General features: G+C 38.6%; 6 protein-coding genes across 6 annotated transcripts; 4 read left to right on the top strand and 2 right to left on the bottom strand.

Annotated features, from left to right (window-relative positions):
• The first annotated feature begins 11 nt into the window (after window positions 1-11).
• Window positions 12-2,103, top strand: BDF20DRAFT_866050 (uncharacterized protein). The gene has a single exon (XM_053080822.1). It carries the CDS (start codon window positions 122-124, stop codon window positions 1,967-1,969), a length of 1,848 nt encoding a protein of 615 aa, XP_052937515.1. The 5' UTR covers window positions 12-121; the 3' UTR covers window positions 1,970-2,103.
• Window positions 2,104-2,245: 142 nt separating this feature from the next.
• BDF20DRAFT_834925 (uncharacterized protein) lies at window positions 2,246-3,203 on the top strand (the record flags this gene model as incomplete). The annotated part of the gene is made up of 6 exons (XM_053078787.1): window positions 2,246-2,263; window positions 2,341-2,436; window positions 2,519-2,593; window positions 2,656-2,844; window positions 2,920-2,934; window positions 3,141-3,203. 6 exons carry the CDS (start codon window positions 2,246-2,248, stop codon window positions 3,201-3,203), a joined length of 456 nt encoding a protein of 151 aa, XP_052937514.1.
• Window positions 3,204-5,894: 2,691 nt separating this feature from the next.
• Window positions 5,895-7,705, bottom strand: BDF20DRAFT_834924 (uncharacterized protein; the record flags this gene model as incomplete). The annotated part of the gene is made up of 2 exons (XM_053078786.1): window positions 5,895-6,164; window positions 6,272-7,705. 2 exons carry the CDS (start codon window positions 7,703-7,705, stop codon window positions 5,895-5,897), a joined length of 1,704 nt encoding a protein of 567 aa, XP_052937513.1.
• A 2,884-nt stretch (window positions 7,706-10,589) lies between these two features.
• Window positions 10,590-12,643, top strand: BDF20DRAFT_866032 (chitin deacetylase 1). The gene is made up of 3 exons (XM_053080821.1): window positions 10,590-10,741; window positions 10,827-11,894; window positions 12,044-12,643. Exons 2-3 carry the CDS (start codon window positions 11,070-11,072, stop codon window positions 12,605-12,607), a joined length of 1,389 nt encoding a protein of 462 aa, XP_052937512.1. The 5' UTR covers window positions 10,590-10,741; window positions 10,827-11,069; the 3' UTR covers window positions 12,608-12,643.
• A 567-nt stretch (window positions 12,644-13,210) lies between these two features.
• BDF20DRAFT_866024 (uncharacterized protein) lies at window positions 13,211-17,492 on the top strand. Its single transcript, XM_053080820.1, has 7 exons — window positions 13,211-13,250; window positions 13,343-13,579; window positions 13,662-13,880; window positions 13,963-14,136; window positions 14,204-16,459; window positions 16,545-16,776; window positions 16,841-17,492. The coding sequence occupies exons 2-7, from the start codon at window positions 13,574-13,576 to the stop codon at window positions 17,278-17,280; spliced, it is 3,327 nt and encodes a 1,108-aa protein (XP_052937511.1). The 5' UTR covers window positions 13,211-13,250; window positions 13,343-13,573; the 3' UTR covers window positions 17,281-17,492.
• A 1,678-nt stretch (window positions 17,493-19,170) lies between these two features.
• BDF20DRAFT_866014 (uncharacterized protein) lies at window positions 19,171-19,485 on the bottom strand (the record flags this gene model as incomplete). The annotated part of the gene is made up of 1 exon (XM_053080819.1): window positions 19,171-19,485. A coding segment is annotated over one exon (288 nt), but the record flags the coding sequence as incomplete, so codon positions are not given.
• Between the last annotated feature and the right edge of the window lie 3 nt (window positions 19,486-19,488).

Here is a 19,488-nt window from a genome sequence, read left to right as displayed (position 1 = left end):
TCTACCTTATCTGGCGACAATCCCAATTTCTCTTCTTATTTATCTGGAAAGAATTGTTTTAGTGCTACTGGTGAACTTTTGTTGCCGACTGATCTGCGGAGGGAAACAACAAACATCCAATATGAACATAGAAGACCCGCTAATTGTTAGAGCACGCGAAAAAGCCATCCACTTGGTGGAGCTTACAGAAAGTTTCGTGATGGCTGCTAGTGCAGCACAGCAAGCCATCAATAAGCATTCAGATGACTTACAAGATAAATTGGAGGAGGCACTCACTCAATTCGAGCTTGTGGAAAATACAGTGAATGTATTGCAGACGTTGCATCCATTAATTATGGATCATCAGCAACAATTATCTATTAAGTCTTCTACAAACAATGCCTCCTTATCCTGTCGTCGATCATTGTCCAGATTACATCGAGCATTATCTGCTGTTCAAACTCCAAGAACAGAGATTGAGATGTATCTGCGACAGTTAGATGACATTTTAGTTGAAGTGAAACAGGAAGACGACTTGGGTTCTGTAAGCCGTATTAAAACTGAGACTGTACAATCACCCTCCGATGGAGGTGCTTATAATGTCCATAATATGGCTGGATCCACAGTGCCGCCTGCTATGCAGCAGGATAGCACAATGGATGTTCTAAATGCGAGTTTCGATTCTCAGCGATTATCAAGTCCTGTGCCACAACAGGTCATCAATTCCACTCCGTCAAATGTTGCAGCACCTAGTTTTCTACTGAAAGAGGAGAAGCAAATGCCCTTACAGCAAACACCTCCTTTGAAGGAAACATCGCCTTTACGGCAATCATCGTCTTTACAAGAAACAGTATTTTTGCCACATCAACTGTCCTCTACTCCTTTTGTTGAGCAACGATCATCGCAACTCTTATCAACAATTCTGCAGCAGCCTGCATCATCGAACGAATTTTTTGATCCTATGGACGTGTCTCCTACACCATCCGTCATTTCTGCGGTGCCAGAACCTGCTGTGCAACAGCATCGGTTGCAGCCACATGAAACAGATCACGAGATGAAGATTTCCCCTGAGAGATACTTGCAACCGCCCTCGGTGGTTACATCTCATTTCTTGGATCAATTTGAAGCAACTGCAAAGGTATTTGCTGAAAAGACAGGTTATACTTTACAAGACGTTTGGGAGAAAATGCTGGTCTACGCACTTCCAAGTGAAGAACATCGTGTTTGGGCAAACTCCAATATATTCAATAAGAATCTGACATGGCAGGAAGCCAAGGATCTGTATAAAAGAGCATTTCCTGATCCTGATCCATTCTCCACGGCCCCTCCTACTCCGCCACTTCTTCCGCCTCATACCCCTCTTTCTGCTGAGGCAGCGACTACTGTTTCTGTTAAAAGTGAATCAGAAAATTCTTTGCCGAAGAAGAAGAGCTTTGCTACTTCTTTATTACGACCCGAAGTAGTCGAGTCGAAGTTAAAACAATCACCATCAGGTCCGATAAAATCAAAGAACTCTAAACCGGACACCAACCACGACCGTGCTCGTTCTGTACAAGCAAAACAGTACAGAATGCAACGATTTGCCGAGTGTTTGTTTGAATTGCGAATGGGAGATTATGATAGTATTCAAGAATATAATCGAAAGTATGTACGTTACTGTAGGGCGGCAGAGATGGACTGCAGGGATCCATCTCTAGTGAGACGCTATATCAGTTCGTTGTTACCCCCATATCGCAAAGCAATCAAAGAAAAGTTGCAGCGATCGAACGATCATCCTCCCTCCGATATCTTTGGTTATGTGGAACTGACTACAGATATAGGCAAGCATCTGTATTCACCCATAGCCTCGGAGAAAATAATTATATCTCGCGCTGTAAACTGTCAAGACTTATTTTACAGGCAACAGACAACTCAAGCAGAAGGACAAAGTGCAAAAAGGAAAGCTTCTAATGAGTTAGAAGATGATTTTGCAAAACGCCGATATTTTTAATTCATTAAAAATAATGAAGATACCCAGTTCATACTTTCCTTTGACTTGAAAACCCAATTTTTACCAGTTTTATCTAATCCATACTATCTTTATCATGTTCTCATCTTAACAAAAGCAACAAATAAATCCAAACTTATTTTGTCATTCTTATTTCTTTTACTTTATTTTTTTTTTATATCCCCGCTTATTTTGAAGAGTGGCACACAAATATTTTTTCGTTTCAGAAAAGTAGATTCAAATTGATCGATCTCTCCATAATTAATCAGTAGTTCCAGCATGTCTAAGTCATCAAAGGTAAAAGCTACAGCACGTATAAAAAGTTCGAGAACTTGAATGTTAACATGAACGATTGATATTCATCACAAAATCAGATACCACCTAATAATTCGAAAAAAGTGAAAAAGCCCAATCATAAGAAACGAGTTAAAGGAGCCTCGGAATTAGACAATCCAAAATTTGCAAATAAAGTAACAATTCAGTTGATCCATTCTTTTGTTAGTCTCATAGATATCTCACAGCTTCCCTCTTTCATGGTTATTGCATTCGTAGGATTTCATGCTAAAACTTGTAGAAGAAGCATCAAAGAAGGTGGAAGAGAAAGAAAGTGAGAAATTAGAGAAAAAGGTAAAAATAATAGAGGTAACAGTTTGGTAAGTACATCATTCCAACATTTTACTTGCACACAGGCTCGTACTATGAAAATTATTGAAGAGAAAGAAGCCAAGCGACAGCAGAAAAAAGATGAAAAGAAGCAAGAACTGGAAACGATAAAGAAGTCATATCTTGGTGATCAAAAGAAGAAAAAAGTAGAAGCTAAGAAACAAAAGACCAAAGCACGCTTAGAGTCTGAACGCCAGAAATCCATGCCTGCTCCTGTAATTATACATCCTGTTGATATACGCACCATCCTTCTTCTACAACTAACATTTTTATTTTCATTTCTCATTTAGGCACCGAAGAAGAAGGTCAGATTTGCTGCATAAATGGTCTGTTGTTGTGTAGAATTTAAATATGTACATATAATAACAATGCTATATCCTCCTTTGATGGAAAATGATAATGTTCTTGAGCGTTTTTTCCTAGTCATCTATATTTGTAAAAGAAGTGCAAGCAACTTGCTTGTTATGCTCATACTCTTATTGATTGATCAACTTGTAATGTATCTTTTTAGAGACTGGATAACTTTTTCATGATGAAGGGATTCCGTCAGACGCTAATTTGTATTAATGAGTAACACTAGGGATCATAGAAAGCAAAAATTCTACAGATGGAAGCAATTATATACTTGTATTATCAAATGGACTCTTCAATGTCATAATGAAATTGTCAGGAGAAAGGACACTTTTGGCTTTAGAGTGCGTTCGAAACCAACGAGCAAATATAATATTAGCATTTTACCGTTAAGGATCGCGACTATATGCAATCGAAGTTACTAATGTGTAATACTCATCGATATCAATTTTTGTTTTGTTGAAAACGGTAATTGAGGCTCCATTTGCCCATTTAATATAGACTTTCATATGAATTTATTGCTTTAACTCTTCTAGTGCGCGTCATGTGAATGCAGCGCCATACTGAAGCATGACATTGTATAGTAATAGAGTCGGCAATACGAAAAAAAAAAACTTCCTCATGCAGGTAAATGTCTCGCTGAGTTCTTGATGCTTCTTCTTTGTCTGTACCCTATTACCGACACCTGAAAAGTAGGTTTTGTTTATAGTACCTGAGCGTTTGTTGTATTGGAATAGCGAAAAGCGTTTGTCATAACTGTATTTGTCTGCTACATCCGCCTTAATGACTGCTACCGAGTGACAGGAACAGCAGCTGACATGAACGCTCAAATTCAACAGAAGCTCCTAGATTCCTTTCGAGCAGAACTGCAAAGCTCATCCATCAGACCACCTTTTGCTAGAAGGATGATGCCACTGAATTTATTTATTTTTTTTTGTATTTTTTTCCTGGCATTTGATACCACTGTTTATCGCTTGGTAAAAGGCTAAACATTTGAGTCATTTTTACTTGAATCAGGCTAATCTTATCTGTAGACATGTCTCAATTGTTAACCATTTTGTGCGAATATCCAGCAAAAAAAAAAAACCAGTACTTGAGAATTCCGGATCATTGGGATTTGTCTCAAACCGGCAAAAAGAATACAGTTGTAATAGAGGGAAGTGGACAGACGATTTTGAAAGAACAATACTGTGAGCAAGACGCGCAACAGCGGCAACGAATGGAAATTTCTTTTTTTATCTCATTTCCAATCTCGCAAACAACAAGATAGCTCCCTTTTTGCAAGTAGCTGTGAGCCATAGCAAAATGGTGCAGTTATCCTGCTACAGCCCTGAACAGTCGAGTAAAGAAGCAGAGCCCTTGCAACACTTTTTGAATTTTTAGCATTGAGATACCATTATACTACGATGTTGTATTCATAGAGTTGGTTGAAGCCAGCGATAGTTTGCAGCGATGTCCCTTTTTTCGTAAAAGTAAAATGGCCGACCGCTTAAAAGTTGTTTTGGCATATTGAATTTCTATCTATAAGGGCCCAGACTAGAGAAACATTTTCAGTCGTTGAAATTAAGCGTTTCTGTTTTGTGAGAATAGACTGTGTTCCCGATTGAAGCTCGAAAGAATTTCTTTGAAATTACCTAAACAGGTAATAGAAGTACATCCTTTTTGTTCTATTTGCAGAACTAGAAAAGAAAGAGAACATGGAAAGGCTGTTTTGACGATCCAACATCAAAAGCCTCAAGACAGCTAGAATATCTATTAGCTATACGTTCTTTTTTCTATCGTTGACATTGATGCATAATATATTTCCATAATGTTATATATCTATAAGCACATGGCAGCGACTGCTATAAATAAGCTCAAATTGTGATAGTCTGCATCTTCTTTTCCGTGCAAGCTTTAACGTATGAAACAAGTTCGATGTTTAAAAAAAGCGGGGGCTCATTTTCCTTTCGTGTCAATGCCCATTTTCATACATTGTGGTATAGATAAGGGAAAGACACACACACACACATACAAACACACTTACGCAGATCTTAAACATTCTGATTTACTTTGGAAACCAAAAAAAAAAAACTTTTTCTATTCATTTTGTTGTATTAGACTTAATAAAGCAATTCTACAAGCTGTTAGTAAAAAATGCTTACTTATTTGCCTAAAAACGCGCAAATTTCTAATGTAAAAATTACTAAGAACTCAATTCATTGGAAAAAAAAAAAAAGAAGTTCAAGCCACACATGAAAGACGGGTAAGATGTATATGGGTTTAACTGCTGGAAAAAAACCGTCTCCACCCAATTTTATGCCGATTTTTTTTAAACAGAAATTTTCCATTTTGCGTTTCAAAAGGTTTGATTGACCGTATGTGTACCGTGCGGAAAGGTATCACCTGTCTAAACAAGATCCGCACAGTCGCCGTTCAGAAAGTATAGAGCACGTCACAAGGGAGAGACTCCCTTGATGTCCCACACAACAGATAAAATATTAGACGTTGTTTTTGACAAGAGCGAAAGCTCGTTTTATACGCGCTAGGGACAAAATGCTCACCTGATGGTTCAGGTAAATTTACCAAGGCATTTTTATTTCATGGCACTGCTTACCTACAAATAAGATTAATTTACTACTGTTCTTAAGAAATAATGTAAATGCTATAAACAGAAAAATAAAAAGAAAACTATAACGAAAATTAACATAAAAATCATGCAAAGATTAAGTCTGATAAAATGCGAATAATGAATAATAATTGCAAAAAAAAGATGAGTTTGTGATCAGATAAAGGTGCGTTTGAGATCATCTGTCAGCTACTGCTTAATTCAGTCCTATTGAATGTGTTGATATTGTGTACTAAAAAAAGGATACGAAGAGAGAGCGCATGCGAAAGGTATATTAAAAATGGTAAACGTTGATAGGGATTGTATTTATCCTTGAAGAGCAATGAACGATTTCTTCCTACTGCGTTTTCTTAAAGTTCCATTATTTACTTTTTCTTGACGAGTGACACGGCGAGAACGTAACTCGGCATGGCGATTACGATAAGAGTCAACAGCGCGTTGGATAAGTCCACGACGACCACATAATTGTTCTTGATTCAGCCAGCAGATTTCCCAACCAAGTCTATTACATCTAGTCTCATAATCCCAGCGGTTTCCATCGTACTCTTCCCGTGGTACATTCGCTCGAGGATAAATCTGGATTTCCGTTGGTTATTTTGTTTACGTAATAGGAAAAGGGAAAAAAGGTAAAGGTTAGAAAATCAAGTTCCGGTAAAAAGGGTATCCATAGAATGAGTACTTACAGCATTTTGAACACGGAAACTGTCTGGAATAACATCCAAATTCACATTTTGTACATCTGTGCGGACGGTGTATTCTTTGATAAGACGGTCATGAGAATATAAGAATGTAATGTATTCAATGCCATCAATGATTCTGGAAACCGGTTCGTGCGCCGAAAGTGAGACAACAGAAGCAACTGAAGGGTGTGATGATGCCCGTCGACGATACGTTCTGTGATTAGCTGTGTTGCTTTCTGACTTGCGACGGTTATTGCTACTTGCACGACGGCCTTTTGTTGCTGGTGTAGGGATGGTAAGAGTAGTATTTACAGCACCGCTGCTGTTGAGTCGTAATTGATTTTGTACCGTTGGAGGGAGTAGCTGCTGTTGTAGCTGCTGTTGTGGCTGTTGTTGAGGCTTATGGTGCGATGTCAAGAAATAATTCATTGGCGGCGGAGTAGAGATAGAGATACTGCTATTTGGCGAGTTACTTCCTGAAGCAGTGATGGACGGAGGTGGGGTTATTTCCTGAGAGAAAGACTGTCTTGGTCGCTGAACATGCTGTTGCTGGAATGGATGACCGTCAATGTTGCAAACAGAAGATCTATGGTACCCCGGGCTTCCAGCAGTGTCGATGAAGAACAACGAAGGGAATTCGGTATGGTCATTGAATACGAGGGGAATATTATCATCGCTATTAGAAGTAGTGGTATTATTACTGTTAAGCTTCGTCGAGACGGAGGCTGCGCCGGAAGAAGTAGTAGGAGGAGGAGGAGGAGGAGGAGTAGAAATAATAGTAGGAGTAGTAGCAGGAGTATTAGTAGCAGTAGTAGAAATGGTAATATCTAAATTGGTATTCGTAGTCTGGAAATAAGTAGGGTTTGCATTACACGCAGAGGGCAAGAGCGGATATTGCCCTGCTGGCGAAGAATAAGGTAAAGGAAACTGTTGAGCCTGCTGAAAATTAGTGTTATTATTGTTATCGTTCGTAACGGGCCATCCTTCTTTAATAGTCGCTGGTATTTGAACATTCGTATCCCAGGACGGAAAAAGGGTGTTGACGGACGTATCCAACGGGTTTACAAAGTTTACTTGTTCGTTGGGACTGTAATTGGGCTCTAAGTTGGTGGGTGTCAAGTAACCATCCATGCCATTGCCCGATATTGGCTGCACTGACCAAGGGGCTTGATTCGTAAAGCTTGAATCATTCACTTCGCTATAGCCCAGGTTATTCGTTAAATGAGAGTGCCCTTGCCAGTCAAAACTGTAATTGTTTTCATTCGTTGAATTCGTCTGCTGCTGCTGCTGCTGCTGCTGTTGTTGTTGTTGTTGTAATGGCTGTGGTTGTGTTTGCGTCTGTTGTTGTGCCTCGCATTGTTGTAAAGCTGCTGGTGTTGGAGCTTGTTGTGGAGCAGAACTATATCCTACTTGTCCATCCAAGGGGAAAGCAAACATTGGTTGCTGAGATGTCGGAAATGTATTCAAGAAAGAATTATCCATTTAACAAGGATAAGGTCAGAAGAGTGCAACAAAAGTTATGGATTACAAGATAGGTGTTATGATAGGCTTGGGGAAGGGTCGTGCTACCAAAAGCAATTTGAAAAGGAAAGGATGCAGAAAGTGGATATATTGAAAGAATTTATATCGACTTGAAACCATTGAGGCAGAATTTCTGCGATTGGAAATCGTATGAAAACTGGTGAGTGAGACGGAACCCTGAAACCTAGTGGCGCTTTAAAATCCCTTACGACGAACAGAAACTAAAACTATATCTGACATGGCTGTACTGTACATAAACCACTGCTATCATTGAGACGCCTATTATTTTTTTCATCGTACCTCTACCACTAAGACATCTCCTCTATACTTTCATTCAATGGAATCATCTGGGGTAGCTTATATCATTAGACTATACTTGTGCTAATTCTGTAGTTGATCAAAGTACGATGTGAAAACTGTTTTAGAATTGTCAAACATTATAGTCTCCAGTTTCGATGGAAAAAAATAGCTAATCTCTTATTGTTAAACCTGATATACGGCTATCAGCAAGCAAGTAGCGAATGAACTCCGCTATAGAGTTTTCTTCAGCATTAGCGTGAGATACGGAAGGAAGAGACGCTTACCAGAGTACGTTTGAGGTTTATATTGAGCAATGATGCATAGCTATTATTATGATTGCTCGCAAATTGATTTGATCATTATTTTGACCATCCATAATATTCTTGTTCCTATTTCAGCTCCTATAATCGTTTTCTTGGGCTGAGTTATTCTTCAAAGTATCTTACTCAGCAATGCAGGTTTAAGAGATATAGCGCTATGCCTACATTACATTGGCTCGAATATACAATTCTACAATTGGTTGAGATGATATAAACTTAAGCAGGAACCTGGATGCAAAAAGAAAAAAAAAAAAAAAAAAAAAAGTCGTAAAACACGCTGTCATAGTCAATGCATATATCACTCATTTCATTGAAGCGATGTAACAATCGATTTTCTCCCCTTTTGAACTAAAGCAATGCACTTTGAGCCTGAAGACGATAGTTGGCTTTTCTTAAAATTGGTATACATTTGTCCCTATTCAAAAACCTAAGATATCATGGAAGTTGATCAAATGTTGATGGTTGATTTCTCGTCTTCTCCCAATAAGAAACAAGTGCGAAATGCATTTCATTCCTTTGCTTTTACTCTTCAGTAAATTGCTTCTCAATATCACCAACAAGCAAAAGCTCAAAGATTTTCTGTTGAAGGATCAAGTTACTGTCCGTGAATAAGTGCCAAGTGTACGCCTTTGTACAATGTCACTATTGCCTTTTGTCAGACATTAATATTCTGCAAAAAAAAAATTTTTCTTGTGTCGATCTTTTATTTGAAACCGAAAGTTTTAGGAGTTTGTTCGTAGATCAAATGTCGGTAACAAATCATCCGTTCGTCGCATTAGTATAAATCATGCTTATAGTTGATCAACCGAAGAAGTTCAATAGATATTGTATATCTGAGATGACAAGCTTACGGTGACAACGCACTTTGTAATAGCTCGGAATACGTCACAAGAATGTGTCTTGGTTTCGCCGAATTATTGTTTTTTCAAGGACTCCAATTCATCAGAAAAGCAGTGTTGGATGGCTTGATGACAAGCCGTTTTTACATCATATACATGCAAAATGCCTGCTTCTTGTCTTCTGATTTTATGTGATATTAAATCCATTTTCGTAGAGAGAAATAAATGGTTACAAAAGATTTGTGTACGGAACAGATTTAGCGCTTAAAAATCAAATGAACAATCGGCCTGGTCCTTCACAACTACACCAGGTAAACATATAATTCATTTTATAGCGCAATTGCTATATAAGCTATTTTGTCCAGAACACTTATGGACTACAACTGGGCTGAGCCCTGACGCAGAACTCTACAATTACATTTGATGAAAAGCCATTAATAGAGCTGGTAATATGGCTTTCTTCGGCACATACAGAATAATCTAAAAATATCTATTGGCAAAGCCAATTATGACATGACAAATTGAATTTTTTCGCAAAACAAACCATCTTTTAATATTTGCTGTTGTATAACACTTATTTCTTTTGAAGCTAGAGTTGTTTATTGTTGAGATTTATTTTAGACAATGCCAAGTGATTTGTGCATGTCTGATCCAGGTGTGGATAGGATAACGTGGGTAAACGTTGACCAGAATGAAGAGTCCATTTACGGTTATACTGTAATTCTAGGACTCGAAAATTCTTACTCGAAGGAAATTTGGAGATTATTAATAGCCCTATTGTTGCAGATACTTCGTTATATGTATAGAACCATCAAAATTGACGTGAAACTCATTTACTATCGGCTGTTCAGTTTATTGTTCAGTAGAAGCAGGGAAAAAAGGTCTGGTTTCCTGGGTTATTGTCGTCTCAAACTCTCAAATAATTGATATTCCTTTTCCTTTTTAGTTCTTCCACATGTTGTTAAAATTAGCACCCGTAGAGCGATTATAAATGTCAGCTTTACGATGTCAAATCAGTGACAAAGTTATTCGAGCCTAAACGACACTTTACAACAGTAGTATTTCAGCAGAGACCCAACTACGTAGGAAGGTGCAGACCGAGTTACTAATTGTTGGTTGTCTACATTATTTCAATTTTTAACTCACATTTTTGTGATCCATAACTGTTTGCCAAACATGTATTAATTACACGGCGAAACTGTTTGTAAGTCTGGGCAAAACCTCGTTTTCATTACTTTCTTTGGATAGATTATCAGAAAAAGGCAAGATTGCTTTTAAGGACTAATTATATATATATAAAAGATACGTGGCACACAAGATATGTTGTTACACCAGTAGAAGCTGAATACAGGGGAAGAAAAAAGGTACAACCACCGAACTGTATTATACTCTGCGTATAAAATTGGCGCTGATCTCTTCTTTAGAAGATCACAAGGTTAAGCTTCCATACAGAAAATATGATTGTTAGATTAGAGCCTTATTGTAAAATAAAAGTAGAGTAATTCTTTGCAATCATCATGTAATAAAAAAATTTGACATTTAGACTAACCTTCTATGTTGATGTAATCTTGTTCTCAGTACGTATACAGTACTACTATGTTACATGAGAATCTGTCTCCGCGCTCTCTGGTAACATGCTTTAAATATCGTTCAAGTCATTCAGGTTTACTGATCTTGTTTTCTACTATCCATAACTTTATTCCTTACAAATTGGAAGGTTAAATAAAGCACCATCATCTTTGTTTATAAAAGACTTTTCTTTTCTTCTCCCAACCCTCCCATTCCTTAGATCTCTTCAAATAATATAATCACCTTGCTAAAATGTATTACAAAGTCTCTGCAGTAGCAATTGCACTTCTTCAAATAACCCAACTCGCTCAAGCGACTACCACTACTACCAACAGCACCAGCACCGGCACTAGCAGCAACGCCACGACAACGGCAAAAACACTATCGAAGCCTCAAGATTATTGGAAGACCTTTGACTCTAAAGTGGATCCTCTCAATATCGTCATTCCTGACATCCCTCAAACTACTTCCTACGATGTCAATACAGAATGTACTTATTATCAACCTCCTTCTAACTTTGTATACAATGAAAAGGAATGGCCAACCATGTGGGAAATTGCCACTTCTAACGGTATGAATACGAGTGCTGAATTCTTGGCTCTTTACAACTCCATCGATTGGAAAAGCGCGCCCAACATTCCCGTCCGTAAAATGAATGCAGACGGCTCTGTTAATATGGAGGGTTATGATCAAAACGGCGATCCCGATTGTTGGTGGTCTGCCTCTACTTGTACCAAGCCCAAGCTTCCAGATGTCAATGAAGATATCTACGCTTGTCCTGAGCCTGAGACCTGGGGTCTTACTTTTGATGACGGCCCTAATTGTTCTCATAACGCCTTCTATGACTATCTTGAACAACAAAAATTGAAGGCCACCATGTTCTACATCGGTTCCAACGTTATCAATTGGCCCTATGGTGCTCAAAGAGGTCAAAAGGCGGGACACCATCTTGCTGACCATACTTGGTCGCATCAATTGATGACTACCTTGACTAATCAAGAAGTCTTGGCGGAACTCTACTATACTCAAAAGGCTATCAAGATGGTTACTGGTGTTACCCCTATCCATTGGCGTCCCGTACGTATTTACTTTTTCCAAACCCTAAAGAAAAAAACAAACAAATTTTTACCCGTCATGATTCCAGACAGCCTTTTTTGTAGGAGAAAGTTCAATAGTCAAAAGTGATTAACATGTATCCCCTTATTTTTTATTTGTACAAATTATAGGCTTTTGGTGATGTTGATGACCGTGTCCGTTGGATCGCTACACAACTCAACCTTACAACTGTTCTTTGGAACCTTGATACTGACGATTGGGCTGCTGGTAGTACCAAGACCGTTGATGCAGTCAAGGCCACTTATAACGACTTTGTTCAAATGGGCAGCAATGGCACTTTCGCTAATAGCGGCCAAATTGTTTTAACCCACGAAATTGATAATACTACCATGGATCTTGCTATGGAATACATTCCCAAGATTCAAGCTGCTTACAAGAATATCCTTGATGTTGCTACTTGTATGAATATTACTCATCCTTACCAAGAAACCACCATTTCTTTCCCTTCTTTCAGTGCTAACAGCGCTGTCGCGGCCACTGACTCGTCTGCTACTAACTCGTCTGCTACTAACTCGTCTACCACTAGTCCTTCTTCTTCAGGTAAATCTGATAGCAAGGCGTCTTCCGGATCCAGCACTGCCGTTGCCACTGCCGCTGGTACTTCCGCTGGTATCCAATTGACCCCTAATACTATCCTCATGACCGTCTTTGCTATTGCCGCCTACATCTTTTAAGTTATTGACATTTTCCCGAAACTCCCCAAAAATACGCTTCATTGAACTTCTATAACTATTTCCTCTAAATTAAAACTAACTTTTAATGAACTTACAATGTATATTACTAAACTTAATCAAAAGAAGTTGATTCTCAGAAATGTGTATCGTTATTGTAGAGGAACAAAAGTTGATATCAATAATTTATCCGTTTTCTGAATATTACCGTACACACTCAGGATGTGATGCATGCTGCTATTTTTATAAGATAGTGAACTGCAACCAATTGTGGAATATTGACTATTTCATTGGTTCCTAGGAATGATTTACAAAAATATTCTGTGATGGTACCACCCTGAGTATATTGTATAGATGCTCTGGTTTCTTGAGACTTTAGTACGCGTCGAGGAGCCGCAAGCCATATTTTTCGTTTGATTTTTTCTTTTTTTTTTTTTATTTTATAAATCTCAGAATAAGTTCAACAAAACGCACCATTTCATAATAAGGATAACCAAAAATCATCAGGTCCCAAAAGTCGGGCTTGTTCAACTTCAGTTTCATTTTTTCACGCTTTGCTGAGGTTACGTGAACTTAAGGAGCTCGTTTCTCCGCTTACAAACTGACTATCTCTGGCCAACAGATTGTCCCTCGTGTCCAAGGAATGCTTTGTAGTGGTTCCGCAAAAAAACTTATAAGCTTTTGCATTACAGTCACAAGCAAAAAAGCTCAATTATAATTCAAATATCTAAAATCTACATGAGCGCTTCACCATCTTTCTCAACTAAATTATCAATATCGTAAAGTCTATTGCTTCTCTAGTGTGAAACACATATCACATCTTCGTAGACAAAAAAAAAACAGAAGAAGAGAAAATAGAAAATAAAGAAAAGACGCTGTTCAACCGATCAAAAAGCTCCACAACAACTTTTTAACTCAGGAACCGCAGGAATAAAAATATCGAGGTTTTTAAAGTAGCACAGCTCACTAATGAAGGTAGATGACCAGAAACAACTTTTCGTCATGAGACATCTCGTTCCAACAGCATCTCTAACATTTTTCTGGAATACTTTCATAGTTTGGCAAGCAAATACAAAGCCAACAGTTTACTGAATGGAGTTCTTTTTATCTGGATTATAAAGGATTAAAAAAGTTTATCAGCTCACTACTTAAAACACCTGAAGATAGTCTGAAGGCTTTAGGCTTACCAGCTATTGGTTTAGATGGCGATCGTGCAAAACTACTTCAATCACAAAAGGCAGCTTTTTTCTTCAAATTAGAGCGTGAGCTCGAGAAAGTAAGAAGGCGTGAATTATTCTTTTTTTACTAGGCAAACGTAAACAATTTCTCACCATTTTTCAATCGAACGCTGTTATTAGATCAATTCATTCTATTTACAAAAAGAAAATGAGCTCAAAGTTCGATTAAGGACACTCATTGATAAGAAGAAAGTACTTCAGTCGGACCTCAGAAGATTAAAACATGCCTCTACCTTGTTCAAGTCTATCCAAGAAGCTTTTGTTCAATTCGAACACGAATTAACAAAAATTCAGGTAACATATTTTTGAGAGTCGAACAAGCTTTTGCTGTTCGGCCTTAATTTTTAACATGTCTGTATAGAAATACGTAGAGCTTAATAACGAAGGTTTCAGAAAAATATTGAAAAAGTGGGACAAACGATCCAAATCATGCACAAAAGAATTATACTTGTCGCGTCAAATCGATATTCAGCCATGCTTCAACACTCAAGTATTATGTGAATTAGCCGATCTCGCTTCAGCCAACCGAATCGAGTTATCAAATATACTAGAAGGAATACCTGTGAGCCCACCGCCCAATAATAAAGACGCTGATAACATGGAAACAAACTTTGTTGCAACGGGGGACGAGATTGACGATATAGAATTAGAACTCGTGAAAGCAGTTTCCGGCAGTCAAACGACCGTCGTCAAAGATATTTTGGGCAGGATAACGGCCAATCCGTCAGCCGAAGATCATGGCAGGTTAACCCGTGTTTTCTGGAATGCATGCTCAGAAGCTTCATCAGAGATAACTCAGCTTCTCATCAATACGGGATTGGTCAATTTCAAGTACGTCGATGATATTATTGAGCGTACTTGTTTGCATGTAGCAGCCATGAACGGACGTCTCGATATACTGGAGATTTGTACAAAACATGGAGCCTCTGTCGAATCTACAGATGCTTATGGTAGAACAGCTCTGCATTATGCAACAATGAACGGATTCAGCGACTGTGTTTCATTTCTTTTAAAACACAACAGTGATATTGAATGCAGAGATCATGATGGTTTTAGTCCTCTCATTTACTCTATTATGAATGGACATACACAATGTGTTGAAATTCTGATTCGAGCAAATGCTAATATTGAACCCCGTCATGAAGGTGATCATATTCCTTTATCACTCGCCTGCCATTTCGGTCATACAGATATTGCTCTTATGCTTTACCATCATGGTGCCAAAAATTTGCCTAACGCCGAATCGCTCTATCCACTTCATCTAGCAGCTCGTCAGGGGCATGCAGAGTTATGTCGTGTGCTTGCTCAAAATAAACAGGAACTTGAAAAACCTGATAAATATAACACCTGGACACCACTCTTCTGGGCAGCTAACGATGGCCATGTTGATTGCGTTCGCGAACTTATCGATGCAGGCTGTAAAATTAATGTGAAAGACGAGAATAACAAGACAGCACTCTATTACGCTGCTTGGGAAGGGCATATGGATTGTGTACAGCTCCTGCTCGATGCTGGTTGTGAAGTAGAATCTGTTGATCAGCTCATACCTCCAACAGTATCGCAATCAGCCTCTCATACTCCGACTGAATCCGATGGCAATACAGCAGATGATCATGATCCAGTGATGGATTTGGACGGTTTAGATATGATACCCTCATTATCATTGCCTCCACCTATCATTCCTTTCCGCATCTATGGTCATAGTTATCTTGACCGCAAATATCAGATTCAAATCAGTCTCAAGCAACCTCCCATTCGCCTATATGATAATGCTCAAATCTCTTCGCTACGTCTGATCATATCTTCAAAACCAGATACTGGGATGATTCCGCACAGTGTCATCCTCCCACTGGTAGATGATCGAGATGTGTTCAATTTCCAGGTTGATCGACTAGATAACTTTTTGCTAGAGTTTGATATATTGGCCACGTTTGGTTCTAAAGTGCTGGGTCGTGCTGTAGCATTACCTCAGCTGTTCTCAGTTGACTTTAAAGTAGGCGAGAAGCATTGCACTATACCACTTCTAGACGGACATCTTAAGGTGATTGGTGAGTTATCTTACGACTATTCAGTTATTAGTCCTTTCCAAGGTGTTCAATTGGAAATTGGTGGCCGAATTGAAACTTACTGGAAGTCAACCAATACTGTCTTACCTCAGCCCTCTGCTTCCTCTGCAAATGCTTCAGCTACAGCTGAAGGTCCAGAACAACAGCAATTGCCTCCCCGGTTGACGTCAACGACGATAACTCAAAATATTATCAAAGAGAACTCTCCCACTATCGTCAATAATAATCCATCGTCATTATCATCAACGGCATCTTCTTTTATTACAGCCTCCTCATTATCGGGTGACTATGTGCAGGTGGTTGTTCAGCTCACGAGAGATCTCATACCAGTGGTATACGCTAATTGGATGATTCCGTACAGAGGCTTGGATCTGACAGTATCTGATGTGACTTTAGAACAGTTCCTTAACATTGGCAAGTATCTGCTAAAGGAAGAGGCACTGAATCCTGATGAGATAGCAAATGGTGTATGCCCTGTGACAGGAAACAGTCTAATTATTCAAAAATTGGGAGATTGTAAAGCCTTCGTATCCCTAGAGCAAGTATTAGAGGTAAGCGACAGGCAATCCAACTTAGTTGACTCTACCAGCTGTGTCATGATTTCTACTTCCACCCTTTCTAATTCTTCTGTTACAGATGTTACCTCCATCTATGGGTCTTCATTTAGAACTTAAATACCCCTTATCGAGCGATCTCACTTTACATTCGTTTACAAATATCACCGACAGGAACACATTCGTTGATACTGTTTTACAATGCATTTATGATCATGTACGATCGCTCCCAGCTAATACTACCAGCCGCAGTTTATTCTTCTCTTCGTATAATCCGGCTATTTGTATGGTAGTCAGTTGGAAACAGCCTAATTGTATGTATGACCAGAAGCATGACATGCCGAGATCAAAAAGGCTAACCTACTCTTGATCGTATAGATGCTGTATTTTTCGGTACATATTGCGGGGCCAATATGCATCGAGGTACTAAACGACGAAAAACATTCAAAGACGATTCGATACGTACCACGAGCACTAAGCTGCAGCAACAAGGAGAAGATGTAGAAACAGAAGAAGAGAAAGCGATAAGCCATGATCATATCTATAAAAATGATGATATCCGCTGCTCTTCCCTAAAAGAAGCTGTTAAATTTGCCAAACAAAACAATTTATTAGGCATGATATGTGGTGCACATACATTGGTTCAAGTGCCGTCCTTGATTAAAACAGCTAAGGAAAGCGGTCTCATTCTAGTAACGGCCGGTGATGTAAATTCGGATATTCGATATCGACAGTTGCAAGAACGATATGGTGTAGATGCTATGGTAGTGAATCAAGTAGTTCATTTCAATACCTCAATGGCTGGTGCAGGCTTTTGATATGTCCTTGTACCACTGTCAAGATTACATATACATAAAAATAACGTATTGACTGAGGGCGATAGTGCCTCCATGTTTTAGAGAAAGAGATACTTTATCCTTTCCGAAAACGACACCTTTTCTATAGTTTTATCCTTTATTTCATTTGATATCCTGCTCTGTATCCATTATTTGTCTTTAGAATAATAATATCATGTTGTATTACTCCCCCACATCTGCTGTTATGGCCATTGTTATACGACGTAAAGCGCGTTGTGTAAAGAAAGCGTATTGATAGATATGATGAAACGTTCTATGTTAAAGGTAGCAAATATTTATTACTCATGCTAACGGATCGAGAAAGCCCTTACCATTTTCGACCAGTTCAAAGTTTCAATACTTCTTATACTATGCCTTGCAATCCGATGCCTCAGACCTAGGAAAATTTTTAACAAACTTTAGCTGATAACCAGTTTTTCCTACGAACCTCAATTATATTTATGATGGGCGTCATTTATTTTTGACGTATACGTGAAAATATACTTTATTAAACTTCTCGAACAACTCTGTTTGACTAGCACATTATGGTATAAATTCAAATTGGTGACAAGAACACCTGAAACAACCTGATATACCCCATCGTTACTTAATCAATGGTCGATATTTCTATAGTAACGGCAGACCGTGTAGTATAGGTATTTAAAAATTAACCTTCCCATGAGGCTACTACATTGCCTTTAATATTCTTTCTGTAGGCTTTTTCTTACTGCTGCATGTTTTACTGAGAACATAAGGGTTCCAGAACAAATACTTAAAGAAGCTGATGGAGTAAAAAGCAATATTTCAACATCCATAAAGTCCTATGCATTCATGACAGACACTACGAGTGGAACAGATGACCTTTTATTTTTCTGTTATGTACAAAAGTAGGAAGCAACTTATTCGATACAGTTTTTTAGCTTTGGGTTTAGACGAAGCCGCAATATAACTAGACGAAAGAAGTAAATTTTTAAAACAATTAAGTTATAATTTCAAGATTGAACTACACAAAAATTGAGACGCTTACCTGTAAAATTCAAACCAGCTTCGTGCTGGCGATTAGAGGATGGTGTTAAGTGGTTGTTGCGGGTGATTTTAGTTTTTTAGAAAACTCCGCAGGTCTTTCCGTTGACTTCCAGATCGAAACGCTAATTGCCAACATGTTTTTAGCAGCGTTGACGTCCCGGTTCCAAAGTATCGAACAGGTTTTGCAGGCAAGGATACTTTGGCCGGGAACAGTCTTCAATGCTTCAAGATTGTCGGAACGGCAATTATTGCATATTCGAGAGGTTTTGTATTCATCAATTGTTATCGTCAGTAAATCGCCAGCAGCCTCTCTTCGCTTCAAGGCACGCCAAAGGACTCCCACGACACCAGTTTTATGGCCTTTGATGGACACTGCACTCTTCCCAAACATGCCATTACCAACTACAATCAAAGGGATCTTTTTAGTGTTGCCTACACTAAAGGGTTCAGGCTTCCACTTGCTCTTCAGAGAATTGCTGTAGAAAATATGAATTCTCAATATTTTTGCGAATAGTGAATGAATTGCTTATCATTTAAAAACCTTACCTATCTTTCTTAGCGAGAACATCGCTTACTTCTCTCGCATCTGCTTCTTTCTTCTCTTCTGGAACCTTTTGCTTCTTCTTCTTCTTCTTTTTACGTTTACAAAAGGCCATTCTGTCGGTATTCTTCTTTGGCCACTTGCTTCGATCTTTCTTCTTCTTCAACCTCAATTGCTTATTGTACTTTGTGGTGCCATTAATAAGCAAATTGACCATGTTGTCGGCAGCACGCTCCTGACCCTCGTATAAACGAAATCGGTCTTCAGCAGTTCTCTCGCCGTAAAAAGAGAACAAGGCTTCGAAGTGCTGCAATATATATTGTACATGACGGTCATGTTGTTCGATAATAGAAGTTTTGGCGGTTGGTATGCCACTTTCGATCATTTTAATTGTGCCTGCTTTCTTCTTTTCCAGCTTTGCAGCGTATCTGGTACTTCCGGTCATATGATAAAATTCCTTGGTAGAGCAGCTGGGTACTTGATGGTTGTTATGATCTAGTCCGATTGCCGCTGTGAAGACAGATCTTCGGCCTGGATCCAGGAAAGCGGGTCTGTAATTGTCTTGTACTTCGTCATAAGAAAAATCTTCCAAAGTCAAGGTGTGATTATGAATGGTCATGTCT

Source organism: Mycotypha africana (genome assembly GCF_025528875.1).
Source record: "Mycotypha africana strain NRRL 2978 chromosome Unknown BDF20scaffold_4, whole genome shotgun sequence".
Lineage (NCBI taxonomy): Eukaryota > Fungi > Mucoromycota > Mucoromycetes > Mucorales > Mycotyphaceae > Mycotypha > Mycotypha africana.
This window is presented reverse-complemented; position numbering and strand designations above follow the sequence as displayed.